The 16,546-nt window shown below is 33.5% G+C and overlaps 1 protein-coding gene across 1 annotated transcript in view; it reads right to left on the bottom strand.

Annotated features, from left to right (window-relative positions):
* LOC149422747 (netrin-1-like) overlaps positions 1-16,546 on the bottom strand; it is a 446,444-nt gene that overhangs the window by 13,734 nt on the left and 416,164 nt on the right. The window contains exons 5-6 of the mRNA XM_089633494.1: positions 1,973-2,041; positions 308-539 (exon numbers count right to left, since the gene is read on the bottom strand). Coding sequence (XP_089489620.1) covers positions 308-539; positions 1,973-2,041 — 301 coding nt within the window. The remainder of the gene's footprint in view (positions 1-307; positions 540-1,972; positions 2,042-16,546) is intronic.

Below are 16,546 nucleotides of genomic sequence, written 5' to 3'. Positions count from 1 at the left end.
CTAGAACCTATTTTGAAGAAAGAAATGTCGGTTTTTGAGAACGGACTATTAAAGGGAGACCTTCAGATATGGCATTATTTCAATTTAACACCTTCTACGTAACGAGACTTAGATATGCCCTTTGGAATGACAGGTATCATCGGATGGCGTCGTTGGAAGAGAAAGCGAAGTTTCAGATGAGATGGGCGGAAGAAGTGAAAAGAACTGCCAGCTTCGAATGGGATTTAAGGGGAGAGCAATACTCCCGACGGACGCCAGACGGCACAAAGAAAAGAGGTAGGTACATATTATGTAGGTAGGTACTGACTTGTTCGGCTTGATCCTCGGACAGCCGCACGCGAGATCCTCCCTGCTGACGAAGAGGCCGGCGGGCCCCCTGCGCAGGCGGGAGCCCTCGGCCCGCCGGTACACCGCCTGCACGGCCAGCGTGGCGCGCGCCCAGCCCGCCCCCGCCCCCGTGGCGCCGCCTGGAGCCTCCGCCGCCGCCGCCCCCACCCCCCCGGCGCTCGTGATTCGCCCCACGATCTTGCCCATTATTGCTGAAACAGAAAACATCATTAGTTCAGTACATTAAACATTAAAACATCTTAAACATAACAACTACCGCTAAAGTAACATGGGACAAATTCGTACATGATTAACCTGGCCTTATTCTTTAATTCTAAAGTGCTTCGAGTCACTTTAAATCCGGTCTTGTGTACAGTGAGAGCCCGATGTAGAAAATAAAAATTGTCAAGTAAATTACTATTTATCATGGTTTTCATATTCATATTTGTTTTCATTTAGTCAAAAGCGCCAAAACCGCGGAAGTCTAACAATTTTTAGTAAATTAGTGTTAATTTGATTTATTTACTAGCTGTATCCCGCCACACGTTTCTGTGACTCAGTCTGTCTGTGCAGATAGAGAAAGTCACAGGTGACATCTATATAATATATTCATATGTAAAAATCACGTGTCACCGTGTTTGTACACGACAATCTCCGAAACCACCCAATCGATTTCAATGAAATTTTGTGAATGTGTATGGTTGGTTCTAGTTTGAGATACAGGATAGTTTAGGAGCCATTTTTTTATCTCGTACAAAAATTCATACAACCACAAATTTTAACTTCCCCTAAATAGAAGGCGGTCTGTGGCAGGACGACATCTTATATAATAAAAAGCATTCCAAATGGTTGAGTTAAATTCTAACTGGTTTCTAATCTACGTATGTTTGTGCTCGCAAAACTCGAAATGTATGTAAATTTCAAAGTTTGTTTTTTATAATATTTAAATGGTAATAGAAGAAGTCGGGTACGCCCGAGGAATACTTGTAGCAATATCTCTGCACCGGAATGAGATATGGAGTCAAGTTAAAGTCGATGTAATGTAGTTTTTCAACAGTAACATTGTGGTATACAGTAGTGATGGTGAAAGAAGTGGGAGGCGCCCGAGACAGACATTAACAGCGAAGTGTCGAAATTTCGAAGCAATTGGTGAGGAACTTTCGGAGATTTGAGATTTTGAACAAACGAACACTTACATTTTTATTTACGTAGATTTTATTTTTGTCTGATGGGGTAAGTATAAATTATGTGGGTATGTATGCACACTTTCCCCCATACATACAATATAATATTAAAGCAAAACGCTCATATTTATCTCTTATTTAATTCTTACAGTTAAATATTCCGCGAGTACCTAAGAAAGTATCAGAGTAGGTCATTTTGGACTCAAACACTTATACCACGGTATGCGAATGCTTGCTTGGGTCAATGTTTTTTTTTTGTTTATTTAAGATACCTTTATCAATGATATTAATAAACAAAGAAATTGGAATAAAATGTCTAAAACTTTCTAATACAATTTCCTATTGTAAAATTGCATTCGGTTAAAACCGAGTCGCATTGGGTAAATCCAAGCCACTTTATGCATTATATTAAAACGATAAAGTATTGCAAGTAGTATTATTTCATAAAGGTAGGTACTTACCGTAATCTCTGTTGCAATACTTGTTGAGGTTCAGTCTTTTTGTTCCAGCGCGACACTTTCCGCATTGATCTGCAAAAAACAGACAAATTAATGTAATATAACAAACGGCCTAATTCAACAAAACAAACATATATATAAACCTATAATACACCTCTCCATTACGCATCACACCTAATCCGTTATACAAATATGTGCATTTCTTATCACAACAAACACGGTTATGTTTATTCCGCAAAACACAAACCTAAAGACAAATTTACCCGGAAAATCTCGCCCAATGGGAGCCCGCCTATTCACCCGCCCCGAGGATAGCCTTCCACATAGTTATTTATTTATATTATAGAGAGGTTGGTATTCTCTATTATAATAGGCATATTCCATTGTCTATGGTTTCTATGATCTGTCACTAGCGCCCCTGGCGGCGATCGCTGACGACTCAAAAGAATATCGAATTATGTTTTGGGAGAAGCAAGTAATAGGGATGACAGCGATGGCCCGACATGCCCCCGAGGTAAAGTATTATTAATCTGAAGGTTTCTGCGATCGCAGGGCGGAGGCGGTGGCGATGAGGGGGGATCGTGATATTATTTCTGTCTTATTAAATCTTCAGTTTACTCAGGGATTTCAGATTGATTCACAAAATATGAGTTGGTGTAGGTGTCATTACGTGTTAAAGAAAACGATATAACTAGGAACAATAGAAACGTGGCCGGATACGACAGATAGTTCCTTTACAGAAAAGTCTTGGAAAAGTAATCGAAGAATAGTTTAAAACAGTTTCTAGCTCTGTAATGCGTTGAATGTCTTCATATGCGCATGAGTGCTTTGATCTGGAGCAGCAGACTGCTAGAGTATACTGCTAGGGCAGTGCTGGCCAAACATTTGAGCAGTCTTGGTAATTCCTCACTCTTAAAGAAATTTATTTGCTGGGTATAAATATCGATCGGAAGCGATTTGTTGAGTAATTTAGATTTTAATGAACATTAGTGAAAATGTCGATTTGATTGAGATCACAAATTAATATAGAAACAATAAACGTGAATGCGAACTGATTGAAGAAGTATAGTCTCCCTTTTAATTTCTCCGATAGTGATAAATTAGACGTTACAACCGAGCTATCAGCAGTAACCTAAGAATTACTAACTAAACTAAAAAGCGGGCCGCAGACCGTACTGTGCCCAGCCCTGGTATAGAAGTATGGACTGTGCAGTTCTTATGGTAAAATTAACCTTCCGGAAAATTGGTTCTCGGAACAAAATCGGATTTACAGAAGGGGTGCGTGGAACGAATTTTAATGTTGATCCGAGTTCTGGGATAATGTTGATACGGTGGGGTATGCTCGCGATTTATTACTTTCAGCGTGTTTCAAATAATTTAAGTTCAAACAATTTAAATTGATGCCATTGACAAGTGCTCGGCGTATGAAGGTTATTGGAGAGTCTGTGTCCTCGCCAGTCTTCACGCTCCTTGGGGGACATATCTAAATATTAATGCAACTTTATTTTATAATATATTGTATGGATGTATCCGTCATTGGAATATTCCATTTTCATCGGAATGACGTCATTACTATTTCAATATTGGTGACTTACTGAAATATTTCACATTCAATTTTATTTTTAAGCTGATACAAGAAATCAATCTATACTTTCAAATACGTGCGAAGTTCCAGCTACGAATCACAGAGAAAGATCACCGTAACGAGACCGCATACTGTAACGTGTCAAAAACAGAAACTTAGTATGCCAATTGGCGCTCACGTCAGAGTATTCAATGTTTAATTTATACTACATACAATTTGTACATGTGTACCGTGTGTGCATTCAAAAGAGACTATTCTCTATTTAGACACTAACTCGTTCGTGTTAGTGTCTAAATAGGCAGAGCTTTTCAGGACAAATTGCGACGGTAATGGCAGATGACACTGATTGCTAAATATATATATATATATATATATATAGCAATCAGTGTCATCTATTCTTTCGGTACCTATAAATGAGTGTAACTTTACTAACGAAATAATGATAATATTATGTGTTGAATTTATTTCAGAATATTGTCTTTGTTTGTTTAGCCGAAAAAATACGATAATTTCACATATCCACATCCAGTATAGGCGTGTAATATATGCAAAGATAAATGATTAAGCATATGAAATTCGAACAAAATCGGCTACCAATCTAAGTGAAAATTTGTACGTAGGGAGCATTTTTTTTTTAAATCAAGTAAAAAACAGTCTAAAAAAGAGTGAAGGGAGTAGTTCGCCGTTTTCCTTTGTGAAAACTCTGTGCAGGCCACTGCGTACAAGAATCTAAACTAACGGGAGCGACAGGAACTACGCCAATCCCAATTTCTGGAATTTGTGAGTATGAAGGCAGTGAAAAGGGGACAGAGGTGGGGATACCTGTCTATCTAGCTGCAAAACATATCTAAATCAATTTCAAGCAACGTGACGATTCTGAATAGCGATATCATCAAGGCGAAACCGATTGTGTCCTACGTCATTTTTATGGCTGTAACGTTATCGTGTGATTCATTAAACCTTCGAGGATATAAACGTACCGATTACATAGAAGTATACGTTTTTATTTATTAATGTTACATAATTACAGTGAGTTTTTGCACGGGTTCTTTTAGCAATATACTTTATATTTATAAATTTAGTAAAAATATCACATAGCATTACTATTTTGAATCATGTGCATAAGATGGGATTTATAATGAGAACCATCAAAGGCTTCGACTCGTTGGAGGTTATAACAATCGTGTATCTGTCGCTAGTACCTACGCAGCTTGCTGCTTCTTAGAATACAATAGGGAATTCTCGTGCATTTTGTAAATAATTTATTTCAATAAAGATAATTATTTTATTATGTGCCTCTTTTTTAAATGCATTTTCAATTTTTTGTAGTTGTTTTAAAAATTGCGTTCTATTTCGGCTCTGAAAACGGTCATGCGCCATCTTGACCGCTACGTCACACCTTTGCCGCCGCTGCCGCCATCGGTTTGCAGGATCTACTCGGGCCGGTCAACAGTGACGTCATCGTTCGCCCTTGAACGCTTGATCAATCACCGGGCGTTTTTAGCTGCATTGAAATATTTCGTTCGCGCCTGTTTTTAAAGTCATTATAACTTTAATAAATGATTTTTGAAAATTATAAAAACTATGTATTCTTGTGTCTGAAGTGTTTCTACATGTGAATAATTAATAATAAGTGATTTTTTGGTGTGAAGAGAATTCCCTATTCAATAGTGTGGTCCCCATACTACCAGATTCATATAAAAAATAATGAATGTGTGCAGCACAAATTTTTACGATTTATTAACTTCAAATTACACATGCCTATTCAACATATAAACTATACATTCTTACTAAATACACTTAAAATACATTCCCTAGAAAACAGAAGTACTTTTTTATTTAAGATTATTCACTACAAACTAGACCTAGATTTCAGAGTACCTACTCGAGCAACTATATTATTCTGCAACAATAACTTTAGTACCAACTATCACATACATGCACCTATTTCTCGCTTTCACACACTTGGAAACAAATTCCCCTCAAATATCGACATATTTAATATAAGTTTGCCTGTGTTCAAGAGATACCTGAATGACACTTTTATGTAGCATACTTAAATTTCCTGTAGATATGTTGTGAACTTAAAAAAATTGTTATTTTTGTGTTGATGTTTTAAAAATAAAAAACCTTCTGTTGTCACTGTATTATGAAGTAAATAATGTAAAATATATATTTTATTTTATTTTTTTATTTTATTTCTTTTTATTTAGGAAGCAAACAGTCGTACAGTAAAAAATTATAACAATAAACATTCATATATGTTCTAGACCAATTAAGTTCCATTGAGTTAAATGTTGATTTAGTATTTTTTACCTACACAACATATTAAATGGAAAAAAAATAAACATAATAAAGAAATACATAAAATTAAAAACAAATAGAAAAAAATATAACTTTTCGCATAGCTATACTATTCACTACGGGTGATAATAATGTATTTTTCACAACAAAAAAAATCGAATAAAATAAAAGTATTTTAATTTATTAAATTATTAAGCTGAATTTTATATGATATCAAGTTATGGTTGAAAATGTCTACATTTCTAGAGGCATTGTGAGTTTCACAGATACGTACTATTACAGAGTTTCGCGCGTATTTGGATTTACAATGTGGTATTCTAAATAAATCGTTCGATCTGGTGTTTTGCTTGGGGCAACGAAATGCAATCCTTTCTAACAGATATGATGAATCAACAAGGCAGTTCACGATTTTGTGTAAGAATAATGCATCAGAGATTTTTCTGCGTTTATATAAAGTGACAGGTACAAATCGATGGTCACTAAAATGATACGATGGGTGTTTCATAAATTTGTTCTGAATATTTTCAATGCGATCAATATATGATTGATATTGAGGATTCCAAATTACTGAGGCGAATTCTAGTTGTGACCGTACATATGACATATATAACAGAATTAGGGTGTGTGCTACCGTAAAAGGCTTTGTAATGCGAATAATGAAACCCAATTGCTTATAAGCTTTTTTTTAGAATATTTTCAATATTTTATTTTTATTTTATTTTATTTATTTATTTATTTAACGCCCAGAGGGCTTTTACATGGTTGGTAGTATAATTTTAATTTGACAGATACTTTGAAACATAAAAAATAAGAATAAAATTACATTTGATAAAAGCTATGCAACAAGTCATACAAACACAAGAAACAAAAACAGAAAATTACAGCTATTTGTAGGTTTACATGATGTGTTTAGGAGTATTGTTGAAATAAATGTTTTAAATGATCCACAAAACTTGCCAAGTTGGTATTGAATATGTCAACATCACCCAAGTAATGATTTCCCATGGTGTGAAGTCGTTGTATCGGAGAGTGGGCAATGTAGTTACGCTTATGTGTGCTGCTGTAGAATATTGTATTTTGTCGTGTTGTTACTGTGGGTGTATGTATGTTTATAAGTTGCAGGAGTTCATAACAGTCGAATTTAGAGTTAAGTATTTTGAATAAGAACGTTAAATCGTTTATTTTACGTATATCTTCTAATGTATGTATTTTTAGAGTATTTAATAAGAAATTGTATTTTAAGTCTTCGACAGGGATATTTAATTTAAAATTTATAAAACGTAGAAATTTTTTTTGTATTCGCTCAATGTTGTTAATGTGAATTTTGTAAGATGGAGACCAAACTACTGAGTTATATTCAATTAGACTTCTTACTAGAGATACGTATAATAGTTTAATGGCTTGTAAAGAATTAAAGTTTTTAGTTGTTCTTAATACGAAGCCTAGTGTTTTCATACCTTTGTTCACAATTTGATGGATATGATTGGTGAAACTTAGTTTTTCGTCCAAAATAATTCCAAGATCTCTCATTTCCGTGACTCTTTCTAAAGTTATGTTATTGATGGAATATTCGAATAAAACAGGATTTTTGTTTCTGAAGAAAGTCAAGGTTTTGCATTTTACTACATTTAAAAATAAATTATTTTGAACACACCAATCTCTAAACTTACTAATATTTGACTGTAGAATATGGCAATGATTTATATCAGTTATTTTCTTGTACAGTTTGATGTCATCTGCAAAGAGCAATACCTCGACATCGTTGAAGCAATTGGTTATATGATCCCTAAATAACATTTTAGAATCTAGTATTACTCCAAGATCTCTTATTGTTTCTTATTTATTATATATAATGTAAAAGCCCATTAAGGCGTTTAAATTAATAAATAAGATATGTATAGTAAATAAAATAAAATAAAAATACGGAAACAAAAAAATGAATATAGAATCAGAAAAAGCACAAAGAAAATTAATAATTATTTATTTTAGTATTTTTATGTTAATTTGAATGAATAATGTAATTTTTAAAATTTATTTATTTATAAGTTACATATTAGGCCAAATAATGATACATGTATATTGGATATATGCACAATGATATTGACAAGTAAAATGTACGGCTAGGAAAAGCTGCAATATAGGCGTGAATACATTATGGCCCAGTTAACAAAGCAATCGACATTAGTTTCTTTATAGGCAGTGCCTGTTCTAATACATGACAATGAAACACGTAATGAAATCACTGTTGAACCTGGCGATGTTAATCTAGTGATGAAGCACGAGATGAAATCACTGTTGAAACTGGCGATGTTAATCTAGTGATGAAGCACGAGATGAAATCACTGTTGAAACTGGCGATGTTAATCTAGTGATGAAGCACGCGATGAAATCACTTGCATCATTAGTCATAATTGACGTTTTTCTTGATCGAGATCCAGGACATTGGTTATTGTAATAATTTTGGAGGTATCAGTTTGTCTCAGTAAAAAATGTCCTGAATTCGACCAAGAGTGTTTGAAATTGTTATCTCTTGCAAATTTTTATATTTGAGATAGTAATAATTTTGCTTTTGGTGTTAAATGTTCGGATACATAAATGCGTCTGTTTTCTTGCGATAACCCAAGGTTTAGTTTATTAGTGTTGATCGTAGTAGATTTCTTGTAATTCTTTATTTTGTTTAGGAATTCATCGCGAGCTTGATTGTTGAACGTCGACATAATGGACCTGGGATTTTTTTCTCAATATTTTGGTCCCAATCTGTAGTTATTTCAGACTGTAATGGTGTGGCAGCATCTTTGTAGTTGATAATTTTGGATTTTTTTATGTACTTCCATATTATTTTGAACGCTTGATTCATTAACACCTCTTATATTATGTTGCATATTTGACTATAGTACTCTAGTATATAAATTGTCTAGTCTTGTTTCGAAATAGTGTTTTGTGGGACAAAATTATACCTATTTACTTCCATTATATCAGTATTGACTCGTTTTTTCTGTGATGTTTCAATCTCGACTATTCGCTTTTTTAATTCATCGTGTTGATCAGATATAAATTGAATTGAATTTATGATTTCTTTGTTTTGCGAGATGATTGATTCATATTTTAAAGTATATGAGTCAAGTTTTTTTTCCACAAATTCCTATTAAAATTGGATAGTTTCTTTGCAAATAATTCAGAAGTGAGAAGAGCTTTATTTTGATTTACGCCATCTATGGTTGAAGTAGGAAATTTTTCAGTACCGCTTGACTGAATGCTTGCAGATTTTGATGGTTTTATTGTCTGCTTGGCGTGTTTGACGATAGATGGCTCTTGATCATTTAACACCTCACATAAAAAAGTTTTACCTTTGTTATTTTTTACATTCTTTGAGTATTTTTTTTGCATTTCCATTGTGACTTTCTAATGATGATAATGTAATGAGATGGTAGACGTTTTTACAAGATATGAAATCAGATGGATTATCACATTCGATGCACTGTGTATTCATGGTGAATTTAATATAAAAAAAGTTTATTTCGCGATGGATAATATTGATTATATGATGTGATATGACGTTAGTTTCTTTAAAGAATGCACTTTTGTGTTTTATGGAGCCTGGCTTGTTTCAAAATAGGTTGACAGTTCGTGTCAGTATTTTGTTAAGACAAAAACACTGAAAAAGAGCCACTTCACAAGATAAAAATGCAATGGTTTGATGAACGGTCTTTGATTTGGGATAGTCGAGTACTTTAAGCTCAGTTCACTTTTGTTTTTTTGTGGTTTTTTATTAATTTGATGCAGAGATAAAAATACGTCAACACTAGACTCTGCAGTTAGATATGATTGAAAAAACATAGCCGTAAATTCATCAATAAATAAATAAAATCTAAGTAAATGAATAAATAAATACAAAAAAGCCCTATCACATAACTATTTTTATATTTATATTTGCGAAATCTATAAAGTTTTAAACCTATAGAATTCCAGACAAAATAGGCTTAATAAATAGGCAAATGCCGCCACAGCTCACCGTTGCAAATGCCGCCAGAGCTCACCATCGCAAATGCCGCCAGAGCTCACCGTTGCATGTTGGAGAGATTTTACCGCTTCGTGACATTCAGAATTCAGATGTACAAGATTTATAGAGAGTTTTTTATTTATTTTATATATTATAGTTAATTTCTAATGCCAAACTCGTTGCTCTCTCCCAGAATTATTCGCTTGGTAAATAAATATTTGTCATCTTGATAGTAACTAGTAATCCAACCTTACCAGTTTCCTGGGGTTTTGTTTTCATATGCAACTAATATTTTAATCTTCCGTGTCTGGCTCTTCAAGTGTGCCCGGTTAAGAGTTTATTTGTGTTAATGTATAAAGGTTACGTCGCGGAACAAGACAAATCTTCGTTTGCCAACATTTATATCTGCGTCATCAATCTCCTGGTGTGATATCAGGTATCAGGCGTGTTATGTGCGATTTACGAGTCTTGGGAGAAGGTCACATTCATTTTATAAAGATAGTTTTATAATTAGTAATCCCGAACGCTGTTTTATAATATTACATCCGGTATATACTTTAGTCGATGTCGACTGTCGACTGTCAACGGCATTGACGGGTCTTATAATATTATATCTAGTATATACTTTAGTTGATTTCAACTGTCAACGGCATTGAAGAGTCAGGGTGTGCTATCGGCAGTCGACTAACACCAAATCTAAATGCGGTCGTGCTAGCTCAATAGTAAACATGAAAAACGCTCACACATTTTAATTATTGTTTTCTCCAGACGTAGAAAAAATTGACAGAACACGGAACTTTCAAAACACAGTCCTTTTGTTTTAGGACTTTACAAGAAAATTGTAACATCACTTTTTAACTTGTTAATACAATTTTATTTATTTTAAGTTAACCGAATGTTATACGACGGCGCGAATTCTTCACTGTGGCTATTTATAGGTTTTTATTCGAGGAATCTAGTGGAGGTACACGTTTGAGCCAAACTGAAAATCTCTTCCTAAGGCCCTGAAAATCACGTATTTATACAATAGAAAAAAATACTTGTATAATGTACTTACAAACGCCAGGTCATATAAGAGGCTGAGGGGTTAATCTATAATAAATTATTGTAAATTCCAGATGAAAACTACGTTGGTTTCAATGCAAAAAGTGGTTTGGAAAATAAAACGAGGAATTAATAGTTTTGTTTTTTAAATGTAATAAGTAGTAAGTTTAGCTTTATGCAGTAGGCAGGGGTTAACCGTTGTGAACAAAGAACTTTCAGAGGAATTAACTCCAGATTGCAAATCGACCGTGAGAGAGAGAGAGAGAGAGAGAACCTCTAGGACGAATTGATCTTCCATTGAGTTACGTCACCATTCCAACTCCAAACTAGTCGATTCTGAACAGTTGTTCGAAACAAATTACTTTTAAAAACATGGTCACTAAGAATAATATAAAAAAAGATAACAAAAACTTGAAGTCAACAGTTATAGCCGCTAAATGGACAGATATAGTTCTTTTCTGGGGAACAGCTACGTGTTGATCAATGGCTAGAATAAGATTAGGAAACTTTTTTTCTTCATCTGTTTTGACGCGAAGAAGCCGCCAGGTGAACGCACCAAAACATAATATTACGGTATTTTTCTGACTGAACAGTTAACACCCTCTAACAGCACAACTTATTTATTATTCTAATAGATTAGAAAAATAAAGAGGCACTTGGCGAAGTTTTCATAATAATATGTAATGGCATATAAAATACGCCGTATTTATCCATTGTACTTGCATTTTATTTAATAACGGTCAGTTTTTTTTTTTTTTTTTTTTTTTTTTTTTTTTTTTTTTTTTTTTTTTTTTTTTTTTTTTTTTTTTTTTTTTTAAAGAAAGACAAACATTCCCAGGTTACGAATAACCCAACAATGTTTGAAAATCTCCTACTACCACCACAGAAAGCCGAAAATGTTACTTGTGTTGTGATGGAGGACTTGGCCAGCCGAGGAATCGAACACGCGACGCTCGGGTGAGACCCAAGCGCTATGCCCACTCAACCACTGACCAGTTAATTGAAATCATTGTGTTATAGATATTAACACTTTTTCTAGTTGTTTTTTTTACATGTAAAACTAATGGCTGCGTCGAATTCAGTTGTATTTTGTTTCAGTGAATCTCCTCACAAGTGAAGGGTTGCGGGTGGAGGGGTGGCTTAGAAGCAAGACGTATCGCCCGGAATATCCGCTACTTCTGGAAGTTGAAACAATCGCTAAGGGATGAAGGTTTATGGGACGCAGAATTGGAAGATTTACACGAGATTGGGTGCGTTTATCTACCCTGGAAGTCTTTAAAGTTAAGCTGTAAAATAATTCTACAAGTGTTTCTGATAGAGGAGATTTCCGACTCGACATAAACCACGCTTCCTTCAAACTCTAACCTAACCTAACCAAACTTTAGGGATTTTGTGTTGAAGATGTAATTATTTTATAAATTTCTATTGCTATTCGACCGGAGTTAGCAAAGAGCACCTGGGATGTGCGGCGTGATGATGATACACGGATAAATGAAGCATTTCTATTGTCTGAACCTACTTCTGTACTTCGTGTAGGTGTATTTCTGTATTGTACTTCTGTACTTAATGTAGGTGTATTTTCTGTATTGTACCTCTGTACTTCTTCTGTAACGTTAGTGTGGGAGTTCTTACTGAGATGGAGTACCCCATAAAATCATATGTATTGAGTAAATTTGTATTTAAAAATAAAAATAAGTAGGAAAAATGCTAGCAATTGCATTTAAAACATTAGATACAGTAAAATAGCTTGTTTAGGTGTAAAAATAAAAATAAATGAAATAATAATACGCTCAATTGCTTAACATAAATGATGTACCCATAATAAATACAATGCAAGAAGGAAAGAAAAAACTGCAACAAAGAAAAAAGAAAAAAAATGAGAGAGAGAAAAAGAGTATTCAATATATGGGAGACACATTAGAAACAATTTTCGGTTTAAAAATTACATTTACTCAAAAATGAAGTTTATTAAAACGGACGGTTTGCAAGTAACTTGTTAATGCAACTTCTATTTTTGTTCATTAACCATGTATTAAAGTTTTTATATGTATATTTTCTGTTGGTTTGAGTTATATGTTGTGTTTCTTTTAAAGAAATGTTGAATATGGAAGGAGAGAAGTAAGATTCATGTTTTTTAGCAAGAGTGGATTTAATTTTTGGCACTTGTAAATGATTGTTAGATTTAGCTCTAGTGTTATGGGAGGGAGATATGTGGGAAGGTGACGATTTTATGCAATTTATGTGAATATTTTTTTTAATGAATAGCTTTCTGATATCAAGTATTTTATTTTTAATTAAAGAATTTCATGAAATTTGTTATTAAATTCATTTCAGTGTTTATCAACCGTATTTTGCCATATAAAAAACGATTTTTTATTAAATGCCAACTTATTATTACAAAAGATTTTTAATTCCACTTTATTTCACGTTTTGAAGTAATTTTATGTTTTTCACGTGTTTTGTTTATTGCTTATTTGGAACATATTCTGTCGTTAAATATGGCTAAATTTAGTAACAATCGGTAAAGTGTTGTGAACACTGTAATCATTTAAAAAATATAGTATTTTTGGTAAAACCATGAACAAAACTGACGTGAAGTGTCTGAGCTGGGAAATAATAAATCGTCCTACAATTAGGCAGGACATACCGTCATCAGCGTGGAACCCTTCAAGACGCTGTGGTTACAACGGCCACCTAACAACATGCGAGCTATTCCTACCGACTGTCTCAACCTATCGGGACTTGGACAAACTGGCGGAAATCGCTGACAACCTGGTATATATTATGTGTATTGTGTACAGTTGTACAGCAGCCAGCAGCAAGTGAGGAATGTCACGAAGAAAACGGTTTTCCTAGTTAATTCCGCTTAACCGAAATAAACGAAGGAAAGTAAATGGAAATTAAATCAGCGGCGAACAAGGTTATATTACAACTTATCAAAAGGAAACCATTCCAATTCACCCGCCAGAAATTACAACGGTTCATAATTAAACGGTGCTCTATTGTTCCTTGGGTCTCGGCCGCGATTTCGACTGAGAAATCTTAACGGGAGAAGTGCGACGGAGTGAACAAACAAACAGCCAAAACTCGTCAAATAATATCATTATTATTAATTTGTGGGTAGTTGGGCAGGTACATTTTATAAAGGGCCGGAATGGAATGTATTCTACGCGCACCGTTTCAAACGCGAGTGAAGTTTAAAATAGGTCATCATTATGCTTTGGGAAAAATAAATTATTTGGTTTTAAAAAAAACGAAAGTCTTGCACGATTACTAATGAGTACTGACTGTTGTTTGAGATGTTTTTTTCATGCGTCAGCTATAATTATTATTTGACTACATAATATACACATTGACGTTAAAGGGCGAGTCCTGCCACGGTGGTAAAGTGTCTATTATTGTTTATAACAATTTATTACACTGAATTGCGATTTTGTCTGGGTTTTGTTATGGATTACATATTGATTTCAAATATGGCCACAAGAAAGATTGATACACAACAAAAAAACTTTAAAAATTTAACGTATTTATGTCGTCAATTTTTCCAGAGAATGAGCTAATTACAAGTTGCCAGTAGACCATAGGCCATACATTATATTTATTTAAAAACATACAGCACAAAATGTGACATTAACATAGATATAAAGTTAAAGAGTCGGAGGGATATTTCCTTCGAGGTCTGAGGTTCGTAGCCGCGCCGCTCCCTAGCAGCTCCTCCCTACCTTCTCCCCATATCCTCGCCGGCAATCATTCATGTTGATGTCCTCTTTGTTTTCCAGAGCTTTCGCCCGAACTTAATAAAATAGCTGACAGATGGCCACGGCCATTTTACGACGGAGAAGATATGCAAATTTTCTTATGACGTCACTCGGCCGGGAAATTTATCTTCCCATTTTTCACAGAAAAACGTCACAGATAAGCCTCTTCATTTCTTTTAAAATTTAAAATTATATTATTTAAAAAAAAATGATAATATATTCGGATTGTTCTACCCGCGTAATCCTTTCTAATTTTAAAATTAAGTCATATCTAATTAATCTTGGTAGATACAACGGGACCCAAAAATGAAGATATTATCTTAACCTACCCGTATTCGTTGAATTTTTAACATTTAAAAAAATAAGCATTCTAAAATGTAATGGGCAAATGTTTTCGATCTCAGTCATCGTGATTTTAATAGATCCCGATGAAAATGACTTAACGAGTTTAAAATGTTGTTCAAAATAATGACACATGAGATTACCGTTTAACAGTTTTTGATTCACAGATATGCAGATTTCTGCCTTATAGATTTTAATTGAAATGTTGATTGACATTAAACGGTTTTCCAGTGACTATTATTTTTCGCTTGACATTTCAAGTCATTGCTTTAGCCGTGTTTGGTGTTCAGATTTAATAGCCAGGTACTTCCCCATCTTCCTCTTCTCTGTTTACTTCCCCTATCACCTACCAACATACTCCAATTGGGGATGACATAGTCTCACTGGCTCCAGACGGTTGGGAGCATTGAGGACTCTTGTTAGGTATTCACATAACTTAAAAAAGGAAGGCCGACAACCCAAAGTATTTTTTTATAAAAGTTCTTAATCGATCTTCGAAAACTCAAAGCTTAACTTAGTGAACCTTTCAATACAAATAATGTAAAAATGCAATAAAGTCTTGGATAAATACCATTGACACAAACATTTAATTGCCGTAACATCCGACCTGCTGTAACATCTGACCTGATGTAAAACTTAACATTTTTAATTTTTTTTTATATTTTTCAATCATGTATTTTGAATTGTAATTCAGTAAACACAATTTTTTTTTTTCAATTTTATTTTCCTAATCTTCTACAAAGATAATGTATGTATGTGAGTAAAATTTTGACTGTTAATAAACACATAAGTATACCCACGAACTGGCGATGCCTATGTGGGATTTTGTTGGCTGCTAGATCTGCTAAATGTATTATTCTTTACTTTTTAACTATTTATATAAAAAAAGTGTTTCATTTATTGTAAAATTATACCAATGTATGTACCAGAAAAATTATTAATGAAAAAAAATAAAATAATAATAATTTCACGAGCCCACAGCCTGATTCAGGTGATGTGAATCGTGGAATTTGGAAAACATCCCAAAAATGTATCATTTATATTTATAGTATGTTTTATATCACCACAAATATGGGCAATAGGCGTAAAAATCGCTTGTCAACCCGAATCTAGAAATAGATTGATTAAACTTAAAAGTGGGTTTAATTTATTTTGTGTGTAGTTTTTAAAAAAGATAATCAAGAGAAACTGTCATATATAGACTTAGCCATATAATATTTCTAGTATTTCTATGAGTGTACAATTTTATACAGGTTTACCCTAGTGAGACAGATGTCGATAAATAAAAGTAAAAAAACTTTATATTGATAGATAAAAAAAAAAAATATATATATATATATAATTATCAATCTTTATTTTGTAGTTTACGTTTATATTTATTTAAGTAATTAGATAACTATTGTTCTTTAATTCTACTTAAGCGAAATGATAGGAAAAGCTTCAATTTCTTATACATATTTTTTGGTATTCATAACCAAATTAAACGTAAACCAATTTTAACCCAAATCATTTTCCGAACAATTTTTAGAGCTAAAAGGTCCAAT

The sequence above is a fragment of the Hesperophylax consimilis genome, chromosome 7 (assembly GCF_061612785.1).
Source record: "Hesperophylax consimilis isolate HC1 chromosome 7, BYU_Hcon_1.0, whole genome shotgun sequence".
Classification (NCBI taxonomy): Eukaryota; Metazoa; Arthropoda; class Insecta; order Trichoptera; family Limnephilidae; genus Hesperophylax; species Hesperophylax consimilis.
Note: the sequence above shows the minus strand (reverse complement) of the source record. Positions and strands in the feature narration are given on the sequence as shown.